This window comes from Cyprinus carpio, chromosome B20 (assembly GCF_018340385.1).
Source record: "Cyprinus carpio isolate SPL01 chromosome B20, ASM1834038v1, whole genome shotgun sequence".
Taxonomy (NCBI): domain Eukaryota; kingdom Metazoa; phylum Chordata; class Actinopteri; order Cypriniformes; family Cyprinidae; genus Cyprinus; species Cyprinus carpio.
Genome location: NC_056616.1, coordinates 26,703,713 through 26,729,984, shown reverse-complemented (window position 1 = coordinate 26,729,984; position 26,272 = coordinate 26,703,713). Strand labels below are relative to the sequence as shown.

The 26,272-nt window shown below is 37.0% G+C and overlaps 2 protein-coding genes across 3 annotated transcripts; one reads left to right on the top strand and one right to left on the bottom strand.

Moving 5' to 3' along the window:
* Positions 1-146: 146 nt before the first annotated feature.
* Positions 147-14,236, bottom strand: fkbp1b (FKBP prolyl isomerase 1B). Its single transcript, XM_042746796.1, has 4 exons — positions 14,094-14,236; positions 11,255-11,302; positions 960-1,072; positions 147-872 (listed from the first exon to the last, which is right to left on the bottom strand). The coding sequence occupies exons 1-4, from the start codon at positions 14,128-14,130 to the stop codon at positions 744-746; spliced, it is 327 nt and encodes a 108-aa protein (XP_042602730.1). The 5' UTR covers positions 14,131-14,236; the 3' UTR covers positions 147-743.
* Positions 14,237-17,163: 2,927 nt separating this feature from the next.
* wdcp (WD repeat and coiled coil containing) lies at positions 17,164-26,115 on the top strand. Of its 2 annotated transcripts, XM_042746511.1 has the most exons (5): positions 17,164-17,287; positions 18,779-18,942; positions 19,030-20,947; positions 23,889-24,009; positions 25,591-26,115. In XM_042746511.1, the coding sequence occupies exons 3-5, from the start codon at positions 19,070-19,072 to the stop codon at positions 25,761-25,763; spliced, it is 2,172 nt and encodes a 723-aa protein (XP_042602445.1). In that variant the 5' UTR covers positions 17,164-17,287; positions 18,779-18,942; positions 19,030-19,069; the 3' UTR covers positions 25,764-26,115. The 2 variants fall into 2 exon arrangements, with proteins under 2 accessions (XP_042602445.1, XP_042602444.1); XM_042746510.1 differs by having other exon boundaries at positions 18,779-20,947.
* The last annotated feature ends 157 nt before the right edge of the window (positions 26,116-26,272 follow it).

Here is a 26,272-nt window from a genome sequence, read left to right as displayed (position 1 = left end):
ATTAATTTTGGTTAATGGAAAATGTAATGTCTCACCTCCAAGTTATGATACACTTTATACTCTCTCTTATCTTACACACAGTTGTAGGAAATCAGATAAAATAATCAATAATACATGTATCAGTTCCAGTTGCAACAGCACAAAGATTTCAAAGAGTTCAAATTTCTTTATTAAGAGCAAGTTGATAAAATGTAAATTGAAGCCAAAGCACTCCACGGTACATATTCAGTTTGTTCCACGTCCCATTTTAATAGATTTGAATGAGACTTACAGCAAATGTTTATAAGGGACAGATTTATATAGAAAATATAATAGTAAATACAGAAACATTATCATTTTATCATATGCATTCAGCAGGATATACTTTTATCAAAAGTGGCAATGCAGACAGTGGTTGTTAATGCCCCTCAGAATACAGAGTTATAACCCATTACACCCTCCTGTAAAATACTAACCCTACCAAAGGGATTCAGTCTGGTACAAATTAAAATACTGATTGAATGACCTTTTGTATTCACATAGTTTCAGGAAAGTGTAGTATGAAGAAAAAAAACACTTTGCATGTAACATGATGCCAAAATAGCATTACGGTCATGTGTAGAAAGATTCACATTGCATTTATTGGCAAAAAACACACAAGCTGATGTGGAGAGTGTCTAGATGAAGAAGGTTATGTTGGTGGGAAGGGGACTCGTGTTTCTCCTTCTCCATCTGAGGACTTCAGCCCTGCAAAAGCTAGTGGTTCACTCCAGTTTCAGCAGCTCCACGTCAAATATTAGTGTGGCGTTGGGAGGAATGACACCAGGGTGTCCCGTGGCCCCATAAGCCATATCTGGGGTGCAGGTGATCTTCGCCCGCTGACCCAAACTCATCTGAAAGTAGATGGAAATACTATAGAGCAAGTGGAAACTGACAGAAATGTTTAAGAATACATGCAGCACAGCATCAGGTTTAAATACCTGTGCAACTCCTTCCTCCCAGCCCTTGATGACTTCCTGTCGCCCGATCTTGAATTTGAATGGCTTGTTTCTGTCTCGTGACGAGTCAAACTTCTTTCCATTCTGCAGCATCCCTGCAATTAAACAGAAAACAAGTTAAATACATAATTACCACCATAAATATGATTACAACAAACAGTGCTGGGTTGTAACTGATTACTTGTAATCTGGATTACATAATCATACCCCCCGAAAAATAAGTACTTGTAATTAGATTATATTATACTTTATAATATTCGTAATCTGACTACAGTTATGTTTTGTTGATTACATGATTACATATTATTCACACAATAGTAACAAATTATTAATAATTTATGAATTCTATTTTTTTTTTTTTTCCTTTCTAAAACAGCCCACTGCTTATGTACATACAGAAATTCTACCAGTTTTGTGGACATTCACATGAGGGTGGCTATAATTACACAGAAAATTGAGAAGCATTTATAAATCATTATAAATAAAATATTTAATCTTTGTGTTTTATTTTGATTATTTTAAAATGATTTATTTTAGCTTTACAGTTTTATGATTTAATTACTTTGTGTTGTTAATAAAAACAAATGGAATATATTTCTTTCTCTTTGTATTTTTACATCAGTATGTTACAAGGTTATCTTATTTAAATCAATGTGATAAGTTAGATCAAAAGTAATCTAAAAGTAATCAAAAAAGTAGATTATATAACCTAAATTGTGTAATGAAATGGATTATATATATATATATATATATATATATATATATATATATATATATATATATATATATATATATATATTTAACTAAGCAGAACTGTTCAAAATGCAAAAATCTAACCCTTAAAATTAAGGAGAAAATGGAACAGCACAAGCACAAGCCATTAACGCATCTACACACATCTAAACAGACAAGCAGCTGACGAAGAAACCACACAATTGCAGTTTCCAGGCTTACAGGAGACAGTAATTGCAGCCCTGGACCAAGAGCTGAACAGATCTCATCAGCACAACATCAAGCATCCATTTAACAGCAGATTCACACGCTGCAACATGGTGCACAAAACAGACAGAACAACACTGCTCTAAAACAGCAGCTGGTGAAATAGACAGTCTGCATCAACCATCCGGCATATCACCATCATACAGACCCAATTATGTCAGCAGTTTATACTGACATCATACTCTGTCATGAAAAAGACACACAGAAGCGTACACCACCTGCGTACTGCTCAGATTTGCCAAAATGGCGCTACGCTGATTTGGAGAGACACAGAGGAGAGGAATTGTTGAATAAAGTCGTTATTTCTGTTTTCTTTGTGTACAAAAAGTATTCTCGTCGCTTCATAAAGTTATGGTTGAATCGCTGATGGCAGATGGAGTATTCTGTCGATGCTTTTCATACTTTCCTGGACCTTGAGACTGTTATTTATTTGGAAGTCTATGGGAAGGTTTCAAGCCTCCAGGTTTTCATCCAAAATATCTTAAATTGTGTTCCGAAGATGAACGAAGCTTTTATGGGTTTGGAACGACATGGGAGTAAATGACTAATGACAAAATTTTCATTTTGCGTTGGAGTAAGCCTTTAAGGTGTTTCTAGAGTGTTCTGGACAGTTTTAAGGGTGTTGCTAGGTGGTTGCTAAGGTGTTGTAAATGTGGGGCTGTTAAGGTCTTCTGGTTGGTGTTGCTGAGGTGTTCTGCATAGTTTGGGTGTTGCTATTGTGTTCTAGGTAGTTGTTGAAATCTTCTGGATAGTTTTTAGGGTCTTCTGAGTTGTTACTAAAGTGCTCTGGATGTTTTAGGAGTGTTGCAATAGGTGATTGCTAAAGTGTTCTAGATGTTTTTTTGTTTTTTTGATGTTCTGGATAGTCTTTAGGGTCTTCTGGTGGTTGTTAGGGTGTTACAGGAGTGTTCTGGATGTTTTAGGAGTGTTGCAATAGGTGGTTGCTAGAGTGTTCTAGATGTTTTTATGTTGTTGTTATGGGTTTGGAACGACATGGGGGTAAGTGATTAATGACAAAATTTTCATTTTGGGGTGGAGTAACCCTTTAAGGTGTTCTTGGTAGTTCGTAGGGTATTCTGGATGTTTTAGAGTGCTGCTAGGTTCTAGGTGGTTGTTAGGGTGTTGCTTTGGTGTTCCAGATGTTTAGGGTGTTGCTAGGGTGTTCTGGGTGGCCTCCAAGTATGTGAAACTCTTGTCTCCAGATATGGCTTAACTTTTTTTTTTAAGTCGCTAGAATATTTTATTTTTGATTTTGTGGCACAGAAGAAAAAAACATATGTAGTATTATAGAGATCAATGCTAAATTTATTTCTGTCAATTTTAACAGCAGGTCTACTGGATGTCCAGTCTAAAACAGCAGACAGCACTAGAAGATTCTTTGTTTAACTGCTTCAGGGAGTCTGCGGGGTGCCTTCAATCAGACAGGCGCGGTCCACTAACACACAGCTGACCCACTGGAGGGAGCGTTTCTGTGCTTATCTAAATCTCCTGTGGACTCTGAGCTCTTGTGATCCAAATGAACAAAAAGAATGAAATATGAAACATTGGCCTAATTCGCCGGATTATTCGTCTGGTTTAAGTAGGTCACCTTTTGCCTCCATCTATATCACAGGAAGGAAAAGAGAAAGAAAGAAGACACAACCAATAACACTCTGGTATACCATGATTACAATACTAGTATGTATTTATAAGAATATATATATGTATATATATATATATATATATATATATATATATATATATATATATATATATATATATATATATATATATATATATATATATATATATGTCTTGAGTCATATAGGGTGCCAAATGTAAAATAAAGCATGTTAAATGTTGGTGAGATTTAGCAACAAATGCTGTTCAGATTTGTCAGATGTGCTTAAAAATAAATTTAAAATGCATATGTCTCATATTTGTACATTTATTTTTCAAATAGGGCTGTTAATCAAAATTTAAATAAAATTTAACTCTCAACTAAAATATTAATAGGATTCATTTTATATGATGTTACATTTAATCAACTCAGTTAGTAATATACTATCATTTACTGTGTTTTATTTTTAGCCACTTTTTATATTTAATTAATCACACCAAATTATCATGTTAAATAGACGTAATTAATTTTAACAAAAATATAACAAAAATCAAATATAAATCTAAAATCTAAATTCCTTTCCCTAAAAAGTACAAGCTTTCCTGTGCCTACAATTTATATTGGTAGATGAGGTATTTTGTTACACAGAATTCAACATCACAAGTATACATTTCACTTACAACACTACGTGTATGAATAACCATCTAACTATGCTTTAGTGAGGACAAATGTGTCTGTGCTTTGTTTAAATGAGAGTCTTACACACCATCAGAAGCATTTATTCCTTACAGTTTGTCCATGCTGAGGGAGATATGAAAGATCCCTCATGCTGAGAGATGGTTTTCATACAGTACAGTATTAGCTTTCACTCCCCCCTGGACATAAATGGAGCTGAGACTTCCAGGAAGGACCCTGCGCCAAGATATCTGCAGAGTGGGCTTCATTCCAAAACCAGACCTTATATTATAATAGCAGCTTGTTCTACTACAAGGACGAACTAAAGCCTATTTATGAATGAGCTAAACTTTACTAAATACATATCCAGTGTTGCTACAAACCTTTGGAACTTTTCTCAGTCTATTTATAAATTAGATTTTTACATTTTCTAAACATAAGTAGTGCTTTTCCATGCAAAACTTTGCAGGTTGCAATGAAGCTGCTAAGGTCCGTAGCTTCACAGAAAATATGTTGTTGCACCTCCGGTGAGCAAGCCAAAAATGTACTTATAGAATAACTGTTCATTACAAGTCACAGAATATCTTGCAGCTTGTACTTTCTGCTCCCTGTTTTTATGGTGTTGCTAGGGTCTTCTGGATGGTTGTTCTAGTATTCTGGATGTTTTTAGGGTGCTTCTGGTGTCTTCTGGTGATTGTTAGGCTGCTCTATATGCTTTAAGGTGTTGCTATGTTGTTCTAGGTGGTTGTTAGGTTACTGCTAGATTGTTCTGGGTAGTAGTTAGAATGTTGCTAGGGTGTTCTGGATGTCCTTAATGTTTTAGGGTGCTGCTAGTGTGTTCTGGGTGTTTTTAAGGAGTTGCTAGAGTGTTCTCTATGATTGATAGGGTGTTCTGGATGTTAAGTGTGTAAGGTGTTCTGGGTGGTTGTTAGAGTGTTGCTAATGTCTTCTGCATGGTTGTCAGGGTGTTCTGGATGTCTTAAGGTGTTGCTAGGGTGTTCTCTGTGGGTGGTAGGGTGTTCTGGATGTTCTTAGTGTGTTAGGGTGCTGTTAGAATGTTCTTGATGTTTTTAGGGTTATTAGGGTGTTCTCTGTAGTTGTTCTTAGTATGTACTGCTAGGGTGTTCTGGATGTTTTATCATATTGCTAGGGTGTTCTGTATTTTTTTTTAGGGTGTTTTGGATGTTATTGGTGTTTTAGGGTGATTTTTTTAGGGCATTGCAAGGGTGTTCTCCATAGTTGTTAGGGTGTTGATGTTTTAGGTTTTTTCTAGGGTGTTCTGGGTGGTTGTCCTGGTGTTGCTAGGTGACTGCTAATGTCTTATGGATGGTTGTTAGGATGTTGCTAGAGTGTTATGGAAGTTTTAAGGTGTTCTCTGTGGCTGTTAGGATGTTCTTAGTGTGTAAGGATGCTGTTAGAATGCTCTTTATGTTTTTAGGGCTGTTAGGGTGTTGCTAGGTGGTTGCTAATATCCTCTGGATGGTTGTTAGGGTGTCGCTAGAGTGTTCTGGATGTTTTAGAGTGTTATAAGGGGTGTTCTGTGTGGTTGTTCTAAATGTTCTTAGTATGTTAGGGTGCTGCTAGGTTGCTTTGGATGTTTTTTCGTTGTTGCCTGTGGTTGTTAGGTTGTTCTGGATGTTATTGGTATTTTGGGGTGTTCTGGATGTTTTCAGGGTGCTGTTAAGGTGTTCTGGATGTTTTAGGGTGCATGGGGGTCATTAGACCTGCAGTGAGCCAAAACCCGGCTCATTACAAGTCACAGTATATGTCGCAGCTTCTCTCAGCTCCCCTTTGACCATGATAACAATAAGAGGTCATGTTGGGTGGGAGCTTTTCTTTGGCTTATGGATGTAGTGGGCGGAGCCTGATCTACTGAACAGCTTCACTGGAAAAAACATTAAGTTGTTCTCAGTTCCTGAGTCTGTGCGTGAGAGGTCGGTGGGAAAGAGTGTGAACCAGTCCAGTAGGCAGCTATTTTTACCATGGCTTACACTTTATGTCTACAAGAACTGGCAGCCGGTTTCTCTCAGTCAGCGTCAAATGTAATCAGATGCACATGCAACCTGAATGCGACTGCCTCTTATAGATTTGTTGGCACATTTTAACTTGAAAACAGGTCAGCAAAAAACTGCGTGGCACGGCACACACATGGTTCATGTATCATCAAACTAGAGTATTCTGGTCAAAAATGTCAAGTGCAAAGAGAGAGTTAAAAACAGTGCTGGTTAAGACAAACTACTTTACTCTCCAATACAATCATGGTGTTAATAAATACTAATTCTTCTTTTTTATCCTTATCTGTAAAAATGTTATTTATTCCTGCGATGCAAAGCTGAATTTTCAACATCATTACACCAGTCTTCAGTGTCACATGATCCTTCAGAAATCTTTCTGATGCTAATTTGCTGCTCAAGAAACATTTCTTATGGTCAGTTTTGCTGCTTTGTTAATTAATAAATATTCATATTTTTTGTGGAAACTATTACTTTTTTCAGGATTCTTTAATGAATTCAATGTTTTAAAGAACAGCATGTTATCTGAAACAGATATTTTTGTAATAATGTAAAGTCTTTACTGTCACTTTTGATTCAGTTTAATGCATCTTTGCTGAATAAAACTGTTAATTTAGTTTTAAAAAATCTTAATAACCCCTAACATTTGAAAGGTAGTGTGTATGGCTGTTCAATATATTTCCATGCTAAACTTAATCTCACATTACAGCCTGCTGTGTGGTGACCTGCACAACTCATTCCCAGAACCTGAAACCCTGGCTACATCCCAATTTCCAGACTAGCCATACTATATAGTATGATAGAATATAATTAGAGCATCATGAATCATAGTTGTTGAAAAGAGTATGCCAAATGTGCTCAAGTGGTACAGTATACTATTTCCGGTGGGGTTTCAATGCTTGTTTTTTAACTAATATGATTACCTACAAGCCCCTGCGCTATGAATGTGAAACAATTTGCTGCAATTGAGACCAAAAAATGAAATAAATAAATAAATAAATGTATTGTATAAACACAAGCAGCTTGGACAACAAAATATTTCCAATAATGATAATAATAATAAATGTTTTTTGGGGCACAGCATCAGCATATCAGAATGATTTCTGAAGATTTTCTGAATGATTTAAAAATTTACGTTTTTACTGGAGTAAAAAATGTAGTTATAGTGAAGGAGCTGATAATTCAGCTTCGTCTCACACAGGAATAAATTACATTTTAAAACGTATTCAAATCTGTATGGATGAGAGCCAATTTTCTGTGGTTGACTGAGAGACAATTTTGGGTCAATTATTCCATTAGAAAAAAAGGTTAAAGTAAAACATTGAGCAATGAACTGTGGCTCTTACATAGCGTAGTATCTTCTAGTGTCAAGAGAAGGAAGCATACCCTATAACTGCATATGATGTCACTACTTTGATGCCTCTGAATGCCTGATCAGGGTTCAGGAAAGAGGACACCTATAGTAGGTTTCTCTTCATTGCCATTACAGTGGCCTAATCTTGGAGCCACCACCAATCACATGGGTGCCTCTTCAGAGCATATTTATACATAGTGTTGCCATTGTTATTAATAGAGCCGCCAGTCACGGGAGGTCTGAAGGCTTCCTGTGCTCTAATAATAAACCCCAGGGGATCCAGCGGGACTGGGCTAATTGATTTGTTCTGCCCAGCTGGGTCAGAGAAAGGTAGGTGTGCGAAGGGTGGGGGTCTCTCTGCTAATTCAGGCATAAGCCTGTGATAAAATCCATCCTGTTTCGCATGTCATGCAACCATTAATGCTGATAATATACAACCTGAACATTATTTTACATTATTATATTACGAAGTGGAATAAAAGGTTCCATGAGTATGCAATTATCTTCCATGAGCAGCAATTATCATTCAGAGCCTCTCCAATCATAATTCAGTAAAGGTAAAGTATCATTTTTTCATCAAAAAGTAGATGCAACCAAAGTCTAGAATTAGCATTCGCCCAGTGCCCAGTTACTTATACTACTGTTTAAAAGTTGGGATCAATTCATTAATTGATACTTTTATTTTGCCAGGATGCACTGAATTGATTACATTTACATTTAGTCATTTAGCAGACGCTTTTATCCAATGCGACTTACAAATGAGGACAATGGAAGCAATCAAAAACAACAAAAGAGCAATGATATATAAGTGCTATAACAAGTCTCAGTTAGTCTAAACGCAGTATACGTAGCAAGGGCTTTTAAATAATATAATAAATAAAAAGAAAACAGATAGAATAGAAAAAGAATAGAGCGAGCTAGAGGTGTTAGAGGTCTTTTTTTTATAATTGTATAATAAATGAAAAGAAAAATAGATAGAATACAAAAAGTTAGATTTTTTTTTTTTAAATAGAATTAGAATAGTGAGTGCAAAAGTTAGAGGGTCAAATAAAGATGGAAGAGATGTGTTTTAAGCCAATTCTTGAAGATGGCTAAGGACTCAGCTGCTCGGATTGAGTTGGGCGGGTCATTCCACCAGGAGGGAACATTTCATTTAAAAGTCCGTAAAAGTGACTTTGTGCTTCTTTGGGATGGTACAATCAAGTGACGTTCACTTGAAGAACGCAAGCTTCTAGAGGGCACATAAGTCTGAAGTAATGAATTTAGGTAAAGGGGTGCAGAGCCAGTGGTGGTTTTGTAGGCAAACATTAATGCCTTAAATTTTATGCGAGCAGTTTTTGGTAGCCAGTGCAAATTGATAAACAGAGGTGTGACGTGCACTCTTTTCGGCTCATTAAAAATTAATCTTGCTGCCGCGTTCTGGATTAATTGTAAAGGTTTGATGGAACTGGCTGGAAGACCTGCCAAGAGAGCGTTGATTAAAAGTGACAAATAAAGTTAAATTGTAAATAAATGCTTTAAAGAACCCTGAAACTGTTCCAAAAATATTAAGCAGCACGTAATATTTTTTTAACATTAATATTAATAAGAAATTATTCTCAATCACCAAATCAGCATATGATTTCTGAGGGATCATGTTAACACTGCACACTAGAGAAAGGATGCTGAAAATTCAGCTTTGCATCACAGGAATAAATTGCATTTTCAAATATATTCAAATAGAAAACAGTTATTTTAAATCGTAAATATATTTCACATCCGTTTTTACTCTATATTTGCTCAAATAAATGCAGCTGTGGTGAGCATACAGTGAGACTTCCTTAAAAAATTACAAATCTTACAGACCCTAAACTTTTAAACAGTAGCATAAATGAAATTTGTAACACCACCGACCATAAAAACTGATACTCCAGAAGGAGAAAATGCATTTATTCTGGTTTTCATAAAAAGAAGCATTTATGGTCTGTCACTTTATTGTGTCACATAGGATACATGTGACAGTCATGTTTTTTTGGGGGGGTTTTTTTAGCTGGCAATTTGCATTTCTTTGATTTTCTTTGCATTCACAATCTTCAGACTGTAATCATAGATAAATGAGCATAGTCTTTGCACAAATTTCCTTCCTGTTCCACGCTCCAAACATTTGCTCTATTGATTTTTGTCCATTTCAGCCAAAAAGAGTTTGTTTGCCGAATAGTGATGACTTGACTGTCTCTGGTGGTAGTGCTGTATCTTGTTCACTCCAGGGCTCGAGGGCTCTTAGCGAAGGCCCTGCAGTGCTATATTAAGTACTGCAGAAGGGCTGTATTGACGTCTGCAGTGAGTCTGACCCTGTTAGCTGCTCTGAGTGCTAATGTCTGCCAGAAGCTCACAGTTAGTGCTGCCGGACTCTAGCATAGTTCTGCCTCAAGCTGTTTACATTAGTCCAGATACAGATACCTCTGATAATTCTGACTAGACTGGAAAAACCTTTTATGTTTTTGGCTTTTTTGTCAGTATTGAAAATATTTCTGTTTAAAGATGACACAAAACGTAATATAATAATAAAAATAATATAAAATGATTGAGTCAGAAAATTGAGTAAGAAATATAAATTCTGTCCTATAGATACAAAAAATGCACTACTGTTAAACATTTTGGGGTATAAAAGGGTAATTCTGAAATTAATCTGATCAAAAATGACTGTAAAGGCATTTATGATGTTATTTCTAATTCTAATAAATGCTGTTCTTTTGAATTACAGCGGTGGCCAACATTATTAGAACACTAGAATTTTCAGCAGCTAAAACATGGTTTTACGTCAGTTGTTTCTATCTTTTTCTGTAATGTGTCAGTAGGAAATATAAGTTTACTTTTCCAAACATTCATTTTGCCATTAATTGTAATAATCCAGTGAGATTTTAGTTTGCACAAGCAGTCTGAAAACAGCCAGTGCTCCTCACAGAGATCTGATCTCATCATCATCAGTCTGTCTGGAATGACATGAAGAAACAGAACAAACTGAGACAGACTAAATCCAGAAGAACTGTGGCAACGTCTCCAAGATGTTTCAAGAAACCTACCTGCAAAGCTACCTGAAAAACTAAAAGCAAGTGCACCTACGGCAAAAGCTGCTTTAAAATGCAAAGGACGGTCAAATTAAAAGTTGATTTAATTTAGTTAGTAGAAGTTAATTGATAAAGAAAATCTGTTTATGACAAAAAAATTTGACAGCATCCTCATTTTACAGCATTTTTACACAAGTGCCTAGTACTTTTAACAGTACTGTAGCTTTGCAGGTAGGTTTCTTGAAGGTTTCTTCATTTTCACTAGTGCTCTTAGACTTTTAAACTCTATTGTATTTTAAAGGTAACAATATGAACATAATGAGTGGAAGGCATTCATTTTCTGGTCCAGTTGGACCTATATGTCAAGCACAATAGTAAATGTCCAAAGTTCAAGCAATAATAATTATAAGGGCTTATTATGTAGCAACATTTACTGAGAGGAAAGAAAACATTAAACAAGGGGAGACAGAATGTTGTTATCGACATCCTGCTTCCTGTCCGTCTGCGCTAGTAGTCTGCAGGGCGCACCAGTCGCTTGAGCGAAACGTCCGACGAACAACACATGAGAACAGTTACAGCAGATTGTTTACCTATGTAATGCACAACGCATGTCTGTCCTTTCTTCGGAAAAGTTCTTCCTGTGAAGAAAGAGGAGAATTAGACAGTTAGTGCCAAAGATGATTCATAACATGTGAACCTTATACCGTAATATCCACTGCACCATCACAGTCTGGTGATGAAAGACACGTTTTCAACTCGTAGTTAATGTTATCAGTTCATTAACTTCTCAGACACAGACAACACCCTTGTTGACCATCCACTGACCGTCTAATGTGTATTGCACATAAATGACATGAACTCTCTCAAATGACCAGGCCCAATCTTATTGGCTGGCTGACACACAGCTTCCAGGAATCAAAGGTCTTTATCGCATAGTGTAGCTTAGAACACTAACTATACAGTTTTATCTTCAGGTTTTTACTCTAACAACACTGTAGCTTGCCACTCTAATTTAATCCACAAACCCCAGAGGGATTGATAAAAGCAGCTTCTACAGACATGAGACCTGGGTTTGGCCTTAGACTTCATCTGCAGTCCTCTGAAGAAAGTAGATGCGTGTGGTGAGGTGGTGGTGTGAGGAATGTGAGCCACATGACAGCAGGCCGGTGGGGGTCAGATAGGATGTCAGTGAAGAGCAGCCCACAGAGACCCGAGCAGAGCAAGAAAAGTGAAAGCGCCATTACATTTCATTCATTCCTGTCACTGGGGAACCCATTGAGTTTGATGACTTGTGCCAAGAATTCTATGTCTGAAAGGTGTCAAAATCAAATGAGCTCATGGTAATGTTCATGTTATAATAATTCTCATTATTATGACTCCTACTGGTTCATATAAAATCAGGCTCTCAGCTCTAAATTCAGATAGATCTCATATCGAGCATACAGAACACGTGTTGAGTTTTTAGAATAGTGTCATTTGTGTTTAGAGTATTATTAGTGTCAAAATGAAAGTAAAGTATAGACATATATATACATATACATATACATGCACTACCAGTCAAGTTTTCGAACAGTAAGATTTGTTATGTTTTTTAAAGAAGTCTCTTCTGCTCACCAAGCCTGCATTTATTTGATCTACAACAGAAACAGTAAAATTTTTAAATATTTTAACTATTTAAACTATTAAACTGTTTTTTATTTAAATATATTTTAAAATATAATTTATTCCTGTGATTTCAAGGCTGAATTTTTAACATCATTACTCTGGTCACGTGATCCTTCAGAAATCATTCTAATATTCTGATTTGCTGCTAAAAAAAACAACATTTATTAATATTATAAGCCTATGTTGAATATGAGTAGAATTTTTTCAGGTTTCTTTGATGAATAGAAAGTTCAGAAGAACAGCATTTATCTGAAGCAGGAATCTTTTGCAACATTATAAATGCCTTTATCACCATCTTTGATCAATTTAAAGCATCTTTGCTAAATAAAAGTATTAATTTCTATAATCCACCCCACCCCACCCCCAATAAATACTGACTCCAAGCTTTTGAATTGTATAGTGTATAATGTTACAAACGCTTTTTATTTCAGATAAATGTTGATCTTTTTATTCATCAAACAAACAAAAAAAAATTACTCGACTGTTTTAAATATTGATAATAATAGTAATAATAAATGTTCCTTGAACAGCAAATCAGCATATTAGAATGATTTCTGAAGGATCATGTGTCACTGAAGACTGGAGTAATGATGCTGAAAATGTAGCTTTGATCATAGGAATAAATCACGGTTTTCACAAAAATATTAAGCATCACAACTCAACATTGATAATAAAAAGAAACAGTTTTTGAGCAGCAATTCAGCATATGTGACCCTGGAGCACAAAACCAGTCTTAAATCGCTGGGGTATATTTGTAGCAATAGCCAAAAAACATTGCATGGGTCAAAATTACAAATTTTTACTTTTATTCCAAAAACCAGTAGGATATTAAGTAATTATATTTTGTAAATTTCTTGTATGGTTTATATGTATCAATATTTAAAATTTTTACTTTTATTAGTAGGATATTTAGTAACAAAAACCCAACAAAAAAAAAACACACAAAAAAAAACAAAAAACCCATAAACTATCAAAATAACATTTTTTGATTAGTAATATGCATCGCTAAGAACTTCATTTGGACAACTTTAAAGGCAATTTTCTCAGTTTTTTTATTTTTTTGCACCCTGAGATTCCAGAATTTCAAATTGTTGTATCTCAGCCAAATATAGTCATATCCTAACAAATCATACATCAATGGAAAGATTATTTTTTCAGCTTTCAGCAAACAGATAATGCAACAAGTGGCACACATAATGGCGTCTTACTGTGCCATTAGACCAGATCAGGTCTCAGAAACCCAGTGACTCTGCCAACTGTGCCAAATTACCCTGCAAAGCCCCCTTTAGATTAACATCAAAGCTCATGTCTAGCCAGGGCAAGAGTGCTGCCATCTGAGACATACGTGATCAACAACTTCAACCTGCATTTCAGAAGCAAAAATTACACCACAGCATGTTGTAGAGGAAATCTGACAGCTGCAGCGAGGAATCATAATGAGAAGAGTGTTTGAGTTGGCACACATGGCACATATTATCTGCTGGGCACAGACATACGTTAAATCCCTGACTAGACCGCGAGCGGGAAACATCCTCATAGCCATGGGCGTTTCGTTTGAAATCTTAGTTTTCAAAGCTTTGCGCAAATAATATGTAGTGGGGAAAAAATCTAGACTGTAAATAGATTATGTAATTAGAGCGTCAGAATGTTCCCGCAATCCAGCCTTTTGCTGCTACAATGTATAAAACCAACATTCGAATCCGCCAGAGCGTTTAGAACGTTCCGGAATTTGAAATTCAAACTTATTAGATGATAGCGTCTTACCGTCTCCTGGAGATATTGTTTCAACCTCAACACCCATTCTGTTAGTGCGGGTAGATCCTACAGCTGTGAGACAGTGAGAGAGAGAGAGAGAGAGACAGACTGTGAGACAGCAGCGCTGCTGCACTCCGCCCACTGTCACACCAACTCTAACTGCACGCGGTGAAATATTAGACAAGTTCAGTCTTTAGAGATTCTGGCATGCTGAAATAGTGTACTGTGTAAAATCTATTGAGTAGCACTTATAAAATATGTTACTGTTGTAGCTTTTAATGTAAAAAAACAAAAACAAATGCTGTACCTGCGTTCTCTAGTAACTGAATAAGAGTGTTTGTTTTAACATTTCAGCAGAATTATAATAATACTAGCTCCCATATTATGACTTCAAGTGGTCATGAAACAATAAACCACAGGAACATTCATATTCGCTCCGTATTTTGTAGTTGGTTCACATGAACGTATTTGGCCGTTATGTTTTTAAGAAGGCTTCTCGTCACGAAATTCCTGAGTATTGCTGCAGTCCTGCGCTCCATCTAGCCGAATTACGTATAATAATAGCTCTTTATCAAACTAGCCTTAACGATTTGATTACTAACTAGATTGAATCAGTTATCAGTTCTCGGACTGAATCCGATTTGAAGGGATTCAGTTCAACGAATCATTAAACCGAAGACGGTCTCTTTCTGATTCGTAAGGAGTCGAAAACTGTGAACTGATTCTTTTTGAACGAAATTTTATCTACATTATTTAAATTCACTACTCTAGACTTATGTGCCCTCTAATAATATTACATCCCACGGAGGCACAAACTTTCAGAGACTTTTAACCGTTCGCTGGTGGAATGACCTCCCCTACTCAATTCGAGAAGCCGAGTCCTTGGCCTTATTCAAAAAACGGCTAAAAACACATCTCTTCCATCTTTATTTGACCCTCTAACTCTAACACTCTCTATTCTAATTCTATTTCATAAGCTATTTGTTGACTTGACCCTCTAACACTAGCACTCTCTATTTGCTTTCTAACTGCTTGTTTTCTTCTAAAAAAAAAAAGACCTCTATGGAGACAGATTAGTCTCAAATATAATTCACGCAAAAAACACGATTCACACATGCGTAAACAATTTCACATGCATGAAACGTACACACAAAAAAAATTCACGTGCGTGAAAAAAAATATAGTATTCACAAAAAGCAATTCACATGCGCAAAATAAAATTATATATTCATAAAAATACATTTCACAAATGCAAACACAATTCGTAAATATACAACTGTGCACAAAACCTTTGAATGTTTAAAATGTACGAGTGTCTGAATGTACAAAAAATCGTCATTTACTACGAATCCACTCGGATTTGTGTGTGTGTGTTTTTGAGACTTTCCTGGCAGAGCTCTCTCTTCCCACGGTGGTCTGTCGTACTCTTTAGCCAATCAGATGCGAGCTTACCATTCAACCAATCATATCATAAGCCACCGAGAGTGCATTCAGAAGCTCGCAGGCAATCGGGGAGACGTCAAAAGAGAAGCCCATAGAAGCCCTGGCGTTACATTTTAAAAATACTATACAAAATAATTAATCAGAATACTTACTCTCCTGCTCACTCACGCCAAAGAACTCCCCTCTCTCAAAGCTCGCCGTCTCTGCAAGATTAACGATGGGAGTTTTGCACGCACAGCTACTAGAAGATTTACATCTGTCAGACAGGTTGCTGACGTCATCAAGCTTAGTTTGAGTCTGCGCGTCAGAAACGGAAGTTCTAAAAAATCGCTAAAATGGGGCTTCACTTGTCTCAATTGAGTTCCAATTGGGTCGCTGTGTCCATTTCTTCAAAAAAATTTTACTGTCTATGGGATTACTGATGTAAAAAGGCTTAATTTCCGTTCTAATTAATCCATATTGCGCAATTAGTGTGGCAAATTAGCTCCTTGAATGCACTCTCAGTGGCTTATGATATGATTGGTTGAATGGTAAGCTCGCATCTGATTGGCTAAAGAGTACGACAGACCCACGTGGGTAGAGAGCTCTGCCAGGAAAGTCTCAAAAACACACACACACAAATCCAGTGGATTCGTAGTAAATGAGGATTTGTACATTCAGACACTCATACATAAACAAAAATTTAAACATTCAAAGGTTTTTTGTGCACAGTTGTATATCAACAAAAACATCTACGATTGTGTTTTTGCATTTGTGAAATGTATTTTATGAATATATAATTTTATTTTGCGCATGTGAATTGCTTTTTGTGAATATATTTTTTTTTCACGCACGTGAATTTTTTTTGTGTGTACATGAATTAAGTTTCATGCATGTGAAATTGTCTACGCATGTGTGAATCGTGTTCAACAAACAAAAAAACACACACAAAACACAAAAAAAAACGCATGTGTGAATCGTGTTTTTTGCGTGAATTATATTTGAGACTAATCTGCTTCCATAGTCCTCCCATAGCTTTCTCTATTCTTTTTCTATTCTATATGCTTGTTTTATTTTTATTATATGTATATTTAAAAAAAATAAAAATGCTACATGTAGGCCGGCTGCGTTAGGCTTGTCATAGCACTTGCATATACTTGCTCTTTTGTTGGTTTTGATTGCTTCTATTGTCATAATTCGCTTCTATTGTCATAAAAGTTGCTTTGGATACAAGTGTCTGCTAAATGACTAAATGTAAATGTAGGCTAAATGTTAAAATCTGACTGATATTTTGTTTATTGTAAATGCAAATAATATTATAAATAGCTTTGTTTTAGTAGCTTAATCAGGGCTCCAACGAATACCCTTATCAATGATTTAAACCAAAATATAAGAAAACATATGTAATATAGGCCTATATGGTTTTATTTGAACATTTTAGATAAGGTAATGTGCCAACGCCAAAACCGTGTGATGACTATTATGTCTTGACCTGTTTTTATACAGTCTATGGTCTTGACGTAAAGACATTCTGAAACGTGAAAAAAAACTGGCCCCTTAAAACGAACTGTTCGAAAGAATCGATTCGCGGAAATGAAGCAAACCTCCCTTCTCTAGTTTGAACGTGTGTGAACTACAGTTCCCAGAATGCCTGAGTCATTCTCTTTCCGGTTGTCCGTGACTTCAAATGTCTCCGCGGGGAAATGCCGACATGGTTCAAGTTTATGTTTTTCTATTTGCGGAGTTGCCATGGTTTCCGCAGGTTTGTCAACAGCATAATGGTATGTTTGTAATATTATTTTTTGAGAGTCGTTGTGTGCAGTTTCTAATATGTTCCTTTATTTTCAGGATTGTTCTAGATCTAAATTGCGTGCTTCACAGGCCAGCATGTGTGGTATTTGTGTAGTACATATTAATCAAAATAGTTGCGCTAATGCCCCTACAGAAAAAATATCAAATTATCGTTGTTTCTGTCAGGAGTATGACAGGTACTACAGTTATTGTTGCTACTGTAAATGTCAACCCAAACAATTAAATAAGCTCTTAAAATATTTCTGTGGTCTCACTTTACCTTTTAGTAAGGGGTTATTTTGTGGAAACAGTGTCCAAAGTTTAAAGTGACATTTATGTGATGCTTCTCATTCTTCATTTATGTAGGCTATGTTGTAGTAAAATGACTTCCCTTTACAAAAACAATCATATATATCACGTTACATCATGTTAGATACAGTTATTTGTACTATTATAAAATCAAATAGCATGCCCTTTTAAAATGCTGGTTGCTAACAAGCGACCACAGGTTTATATGGTTATCATGTATTTGTAATGGTGCGGTCACATTTACCATTGCTTTGAGAAATTTTCGAAAATAAGTAAGTCCTATAGGAATTTGCGCAATTGGAAATTGTGTGATGGCAAAAATGCAGATTTCGTTCATTTTCTAGCTGATCACTTGAATTAACCTTGCTGATCAACAGACCTGCTTGATTTGAAAGTGAGTTCAGTACATCACTATGATATTGATTGATATACACTAGGCCTATATGGACAAAAGTATTGGGACACCCCCTTATAATGAACTGGTTGGACTACTTAAGTAATTTCCTTGAGTACAATTCTTAATGTTTAAGCATATAATGATATTGTGTGTTTGTAATTTTATAGCTGCAATTTGGATAGGACCCTTTTCTATTCCAACATCACAATTCCTCTGTGTATAAGACAAGTTTCTAAAAGAAATGATTGATTCAGTCAGTGTGGAAGAACTTGGCTGATCTGCATAAAGCCAAGTCCTAATCCCAGCTAAACACTTCTGGTGTGACTTTAAATGTATACCTTGAGCCGAAAACAAATACCACTGACTTGTACATATGGGTACAGTCATTTCAGACACTTCCAAAAATGTTGCAACGGAGATGGAAATACAACTTTTAAATAAATTGCTTATGTTTCCATCTTTGTTGCCACAGTTTTGGAAGTGCCTTTTTCTGTTCTAGAGAAGGGGGTGTCCCAATACTTTTGTCCATATAGTGCAGAGGTTTTTAACTCAGTTCCTGGAGGGCCACAGCCCTACAGAGTTTAGATTCTACCCTAATTAAATGCACCTGATCCAGCTTATCAAGTCATCCAGGCATATGTGAAAACTAGGCCTATATGGTTTGTCTGTTGGAGTTGGGTTGGAACTCAACTCTAGAGGGCTGTGGCCCTCCAGGAACTGAGTTTGACACCCCTGATATAGTGTTTGTTTTACATATGTTTTTTGTGCATTTCAGGCCTGGCACAGAAATAAAACAAATTGAAAAGACATAGCATCCCAACCTCAGAGGGTTTTATGACGTTGGGGGTCGTGTCAGCATAATCTGGTCATCCTTGAGTGGAGCCTCACTCTGGCCAATAGGATTAGAGAGTGAGGGAAGAGGCTTTACCTATTCTTGGAGTATGTGATGGCAGTCTTCTCCTACTGAAGCACAGAGTTACATCTATCTCTCAATTCTGACTGGAAACCTCTTTTCTGTATGACCAGGAACATTATTTTCCTTTCCATTGGAGAAACTGAACCAAGCATGGAGCTGGGAAAAGCCAAGCTTCTAAGAACAGGGTTAAACACCCTGCACCAAGCTATTCACCCGGTGCATGGAATAGCCTGGACGGACGGTAAGCAGGTTTGTCTCACGTCGTTGTATTCTGTCGACAGTGAGCCCAAATTTGGGGACACCAATGTCATCGGACAGTTTGAACACGTCTTGGGACTCTTCTGGGGGCCGCTGTGCTGCTCTGGGTCCCCAGCATTGCTTGCCGTCCAGCATAAAAAGCATGTTACTGTTTGGCAACTTCAGCTGAGCGCTTTAGAGCAGAACAAACTCCTCTGCACGCAGACCTGTGAAATGAGCGAGCCGTTCCCACTGCTGTCCCAGGGATGCGTCTGGCATCCCAAAATGGACATCTTAGCCATTTTGACCAAGCGGGATGCCTCGGTCTTGTTTTCCGTGCGGGTCGATAATCGTCGCGTGAAGGCCGAGATTAAGGGCAGCGGTCTGATCCATTGTGCCTGCTGGACTAAAGATGGAACCCGCCTGGTGGTTGCCATCGGAAGCGCGTTGCACTCGTATATTTGGAACGACATCCAAAAAAGCCTGGTGGCATGTTCCTTCTGCCCTATTTTCGATGTAGGTGGGTATATCTGTGCCATCGAGTCCACCAACGAGGCTCAAGTGGCTGTAGCGACTGAACTCCCGCTTGATAAAATTTGCGGGCTCAATGCAGGCATCGCGTTTGACCTGCCTAACGAGTCAGAGGCTTCGACGTGCCGCCCTTCTCCCGTCTTGACAGTGGATGCAGACTATTATTTGGACAGACGGAGATCATGTGATTCTGAGCGCTCGGGACACGCCTCCTCATCCGGACCCATAGATCTAACGCAAATTCTTGCCAAACACCGAAAATCAGATCCAAGTCCACTCATTCACTTGAGGCGGCGGGACAATTTGACGGGAACAGGTCAGGACTCGTCACATCTGCTGCTGGTGACGTATGAACGGAAGGTCACCACTACGAGAAAGGTCAGCATCCCTGGTATCTTGGTCCCTGATATTATCGCCTTCGATCCGAGCGGGAGCACGGTGGCTGTGGCATCAAACACGTGCAACATGATCCTAGTTTACTGCATCACGGATTCTTCCATGCCCAATGTGCAACAGATTCAGCTGCAAAAAAATGAGAGGCCAAAAGGGGTGTGCTTTTTCACCAACAAGATGTTGCTCTTCATGATTGGCCGGCAGAAGTCCAATGATCCTGCTTTCCTCCCCTCCTCCAACACGGACAAGTACATCTTGAGGCTACTAGCCAAGGAGCTGGTATTCGATGAGGAAGGTGCCACCCCAGTGGTTCCCAAGTCTGAGTCAGTGAGCCAACATGGGATTAGACGTGATTATTATGAGTTTTTTTATGAGGAGGGTCGTCTATCAATTAAGGATCTAATACTTCCTGGAGGCTCAGTAATTGTTTCGCCATCCAGTCGGAGGAAACTAATCGAGGAGGTACGCAGTTCAGATTTGAGCCCCGTGGCGAGCTCTGCCGACTTCTCGGATAGAGCATCCAGTGCCTCTTCTGTTACTCTAGAAACCTACGACATGGATCACATCAGCCGCATGACCACTCTCGCTGTAGCCGGTCAGGCCAGTCGGGATTCCAGTCGACCCTGTTCGCCAAGGTACGAGGCCTCGGAAAAATTATATTCCGATGCAACGCCACCAAAGAACAGCTGTCAATCCAAAGAAAAGAACTTGGAGCAGCTGACACAGAACATGGAGAGGATTTTCACCCGATTTTCTGATGTCCAGCAGTGCCTCGCAGAAATCAGAGACTTCACCCAGAACGGCAAGAAGATCGCATGCAGTTATCCATCTGCTTATGAACCGCAATATGTGCACATTACGTGTCAGGTATGAAATGACCTGTCGCTTTCTTTTAAATTGTGCAGGGAGAGTCAGCATTCTTCTGTAGTAGAAAAATCAAGAACAAAACCTAATCTGTTGATTTATTTGTTTTATTAATTGCATAACGAATTCTATTTTCGGCATTGTATTGAAACATCATCTTGTCCAGTACTCTAAATATGCAAAATCAAGACTCCAAAGCAAAACAAAAAAGCAACATATAATGTGAAAAAATGTACAATGTTAAATAAATATGTAAATGTTATCATTTATATTACTATTAAATGTAATAATTATAATGATTTATTATGTTTAGTAATTTAAAAACATTTAATAATACTAAAATAATTCTAAATATTATTCATAAATAATCTTAATTGTAAGTAATATAAAGAGTAATAATTATTATTTAAAAGAGCTTACATTTTTATAATGTAAATGTAAACATTACAGTATAAAACCATAGACCCCAATCATTTATTTCATTTGTTTATAAACAACTTATAAATAAATAATTAATGAATTTATAAATAATTTATGACTAATCTAAATTATAATTATTATAAATAATTATGATTATTTATAGTCATTAGCATTACAAAACATTATAATGTAAATATAAAAATTATGATATCACAGACTCTTATAATCATTTCTGTCTTTTTTGTCTTTATTGAGTAGTTGCATTAGTTTTATTGTTTTTTTTTAATACAATAATTGTATCAACTGTTTGTTGAATTCATTAGTAGATTTTCTTCATATTCCAAAGCATTTCACATGCTGCTTAATTTGTATTTAAATGTCAAATATAATAATTACACAGCAAAATAAATGATCACTTGATTAGATGATTTACTTCTAGAGCTAAATCCTAATCCAAACCAAGACTCTACAAAGCCCATTTTACTCTTAGACAGACCATCAGGCCGTTTAGCATTGTGAGGCATCACGCCAACTCATAATTCCTCTCACTGTTGTCAGTACAACCCTTTGTCAGCAGATGTCAGATTGAAGTGATTCTGTTGACCTCGGCATAACTTGTCTTAGAGGAATCATCAGACCTAATCCACGACCACATGACCAGGTCCATTGTGAATGATGCTTCCTTAAAGTGACTCATGGTACTGCGCTTTGTATTTGTCTCTTCTTTTAGAAAACAGTTGTCTGAGAATGTGTATACGGATGAGAGAAGGCCGTTGTTGCTGTGTGGGGGCCGGATCTGTCTGCGGGTGGTGCAGGAACTCTTCGGCCTGACGGTCGTAGAGATGATGCATGGTATGTCAGGAAGAATGAGTCTCCATCACATATAAATATGGAGACTTTCCAAAATGTCAATCCCACCACCTTGATCAATGCATATGTAATAAAATGAGACGTAATCTGATGCAGATATGTATAAGGTGACCATACATCCTCTTTTTCCCATATCTCCTGGCCTTGATTTCTAAATTGCCAAAAATGTCTGAATTTTGGCTTGTTTTCTTATTGACGTGCTCTGTAGTCCTCGTACATTATATCTAAACATTTGCATTGCTTTTACCGTTCTCTGTAAATCCCACCTTCTCCAATGACACAATTGGTTGATTATATGCAGTGCCTCCATGCTATTGGTCAAACTACTTTTCAGTCATTTACCTGCAGCAAGCATGAAAACAACTGAAAAACAAAGTCAAAACTGGACATTTTAGGCACTTTAGAAATGCTGGCCAAGATATATCCAAGAAATAAGTATGTATGGTCACCCTTTGCATTGATAAACCGACTATTTGAATTTGAATAGCAGTTGAAGCCATTGCACACTGACAAAGCACCTGAACGTTTCTGAGATCTGACGTTTCAGGCAGATTTTGATGTTTTACAGCAAGCAGATGGCATGTATTAATGAAGCCGTGCAAAGCACGAATCCTGTTTTCCTTTGTTGAAGACAGATTGTTCGGTGTGCTTTGGCTTCATTTAATTGTCAATGACTAAAATAGGAAGCGATTAGGTGGAGCAATCGGATTTGAGGGTTTAAGTTTGAATCAGCTTACAGCCTTTTGTGCTGTGCATCTCTACAGCTGATGTATGCTTGAACCACTGTCACTTATGCTAAGACCACAAGTTACTGTGCAGAAATTTCTCATAGATTTAAAGGAATAGCTCACCCAAAAATGAAAACTTGGTCATTTAAGATGTGGATGAATTTGTTTCTTTGTAATCAGAAGAGATTTGGAGAAATTTAGCATTACATCACTTGCTCACCTATGAATCCTCTGCAGTGAATGGGTGCCGTCAGAATGAGAGTCCAAACAGCTGACAAAAACATCACAATAATCCACAAGTTATCCAGTGAAAAGTGAAAAACTGTGTGTTAGTAAGAATCAAATGCATATTTGCAGCGATGCTTTTGGTTTGAAATACAAGTTAATAATGCATATAACATTTTAATATCCCGGCAAAAGTTAATTCCTATGTGTCTGAATATATTTCTTTTTTTTTCTTTAAAACTGTTTATTTTTTTTAATACATAATTGTATCAACTGTTTGTTTGAATTCATTAGTAGATTTTCTTCATATTCCAAAGCATTTCACATGCTGCTTAATTTGTATTTAAATGTTAAATATAATAATTACACAGCAAAATAAATGATCACTTGATTAGATGATTTACTTCTAGAGCTAAATCCTAATCCAAACCAAGACTCTACAAAGCCCATTTTACTCTTAGACAGACCATCAGGCCGTTTAGCATTGTGAGGCATCACGCCAACTCATAATTCCTCTCACTGTTGTCAGTACAACCCTTTGTCAGCAGATGTCAGATTGAAGTGATTCTTTTGACCTCGGCATAACTTGTCTTCGGGGAATCATCAGACCTAATCCACGACCACATGACCAGGTCCATTGTGAATGATGCTTCCTTAAAGTGACTCATGGTACTGCGCTTTGTATTTGTCTCTTCCTTCAGAAACAGTTGTCTGAGAATGTGTATACGGATGAGAGAAGGCCGTTGTTGCTGTGTGGGGGCCGGATCTGTCTGCGGGTGGTGCAGGAACTCTTCGGCCTGACGGTCGTAGAGATGATGCATGGTAGATGTCATGAAGAATGAGTCTCCATCACATATAAATATGGAGACTTTCCAAAATGTCAATCCCACCACCTTGATCAATGCATATGTAATAAAATGAGACGTAATCTGATGCAGATATGTATAAGGTGACCATACATCCTCTTTTTCCCATATCTCCTGGCCTTGATTTCTAAATTGCCAAAAATGTCTGAATTTTGGCTTGTTTTCTTATTGACGTGCTCTGTAGTCTCTCGCGTACATATATCTAAACATTTTGCATTGCTTTTACCGTTCTCTGTAAATCCCACCTTCTCCACATGACACAATTGGTTGAGTATATGCAGTGCCTCCATGCTATTGGTCAAACTACTTTTCAGTCATTTACCTGCTGCCGCAAGCATGAAAACAACTGAAAAACAAAGCCACCCAAAAGGGACATTTTAGGCACTTTAGAAATGCTGGCCAAGATATATCCAAGAAATAAGTATGTATGGTCACCCTTTGCATTGATAAACCGACTATTTGAATTTGAATAGCAGTTGAAGCCATTGCACACTGAACAAAGCACCTGAACGTTTCTGAGATCTGACGTTTCAGGCAGATTTGATGTTTTACAGCAAGCAGATGGCATGTATTAATGAAGCCGTGCAAAGCACGAATCCTGTTTTCCTTTGTTGAAGACAGATTGTTCGGTGTGCTTTGGCTTCATTTAATTGTCAATGACTAAAATAGGATGCGATTAGGTGGAGCAATCGGATTTTGAGGGTTTTAAGTTTGAATCAGCTTACAGCCTTTTGTGCTGTGCATCTCTACAGCTGATGTATGCTTGAACCACTGTCACTTATGCTAAGACCACAAGTTACTGTGCAGAAATTTCTCATAGATTTAAAGGAATAGTTCACCCAAAAATGAAAACTTGGTCATTCAAGATGTGGATGAATTTGTTTCTTCGTAATCGGAAGAGATTTGGAGAAATTTAGCATTACATCACTTGCTCACCTATGAATCCTCTGCAGTGAATGGGTGCTGTCAGAATGAGAGTCCAAACAGCTGACAAAAACATCACAATAATCCACAAGTTATCCAGTGAAAAGTGAAAAGCTGTGTGTTAGTAAGAAACAAATGCATATTTGCAGCAATGCTTTTGGTTGAAATACAAGTTAATAATCCATAATAACATTTTATCCAGTGAAAAGGTTTATCCTATGTTGTCTGAATATACTTCTTTAAAACTTTTTTGGTTTTTTAATGGACTATTCTTGCTTGTAAAAGGATTTTTTAATATATATATATTAAATTTACAATTTTTTTTATTTTTGTATGGTTTTTGTTGTTGTTTGTTTTTGCTTCACAAGGCATAAATTGATAGATTGAAGTGGTGTGGATTACTTGTGGATTATTATGATGTTTTTAGCAGCTGTTTGGACTCTCATTCTGACGGCACCCATTCACTGCAGAGGATCTATTGGTGAGCAAGTGATGTAATGCTACATTTATCCAAATCTGTTGAAACAAACTCATTTTCTTCTTGGATGGCCTGTGGGTGAGTACAATTTTCAGCTGAACAATTCCTTTAAATACTTCTTTCATCTTCTCACAGGTCCCATGTGGATCGTCTTGGTGGCTGATGCAGATGGTTTCGTTCCACTCACATTTAAACATAAAGATGAGCTCACAATCAGGAGTGCAAGAAGGAAATCTCCCATAAGACCGCCAAGTTGTGCTGATGTATTTCCCCCTGAAAGTCCAGTGTCTCCCAGTGCAGAAAAATGAAGCCTGTATCATCTCAAGAGGACTTATTAGAAATATTTTTATGATATTTGTCTTGTGTTAGCTGGATATCTGTGGCTAACACAGGGATAATCCAAACTCTTAGTTTGGAATTCAGGGAAAACTTGCTGACATATTCGCCACTGTGATACTTATCGGATGTTGATAGATTTATGTAACGTGACACTTGTCAAGGGCAGAACAGTTTTTTAATTTTCAGAATAAATACTTGAGTGCCTGCTTGATTATTTGCTTGATTATTTTTGCTTAAATAGTTTCTATTTTGTCCCACACAACAAAATGAACAAAATGAAGGTACATGTTATGTGAAATTAAAGAAGATTCATAGCGATTGTATTCTTTTTTGTTTCTTCATTGATTTGAAGCACATTCTGGTTGCATAGTAATAACCCACATTAAAAGAACCGAATAATAGCACATTCACACACTGAAAAATGTTTTCTGATTGTGCAAAAATCTTCACTCAGATTATTGCTTAAATTTCAGAAATA

Coding starts and splice junctions, on each gene's coding strand:
- fkbp1b (XM_042746796.1), bottom strand. CDS start 14,130: ATGGGTGTTGAGGTTGAAACAATATCTCCAGGAGACG. Junction 11,303..14,093: donor AACAATATCTCCAGGAGACG/GTAAGACGCTAT, acceptor CTTTCTTCACAG/GAAGAACTTTTCCGAAGAAA. Junction 1,073..11,254: donor ATGCGTTGTGCATTACATAG/GTAAACAATCTG, acceptor GTTTAATTGCAG/GGATGCTGCAGAATGGAAAG.
- wdcp (XM_042746510.1), top strand. CDS start 19,022: ATGACCAGGAACATTATTTTCCTTTCCATTGGAGAAACTGAACCAAGC. Junction 20,948..23,888: donor ATGTGCACATTACGTGTCAG/GTATGAAATGAC, acceptor CTCTTCCTTCAG/AAACAGTTGTCTGAGAATGT. Junction 24,010..25,590: donor GGTCGTAGAGATGATGCATG/GTAGATGTCATG, acceptor ATCTTCTCACAG/GTCCCATGTGGATCGTCTTG.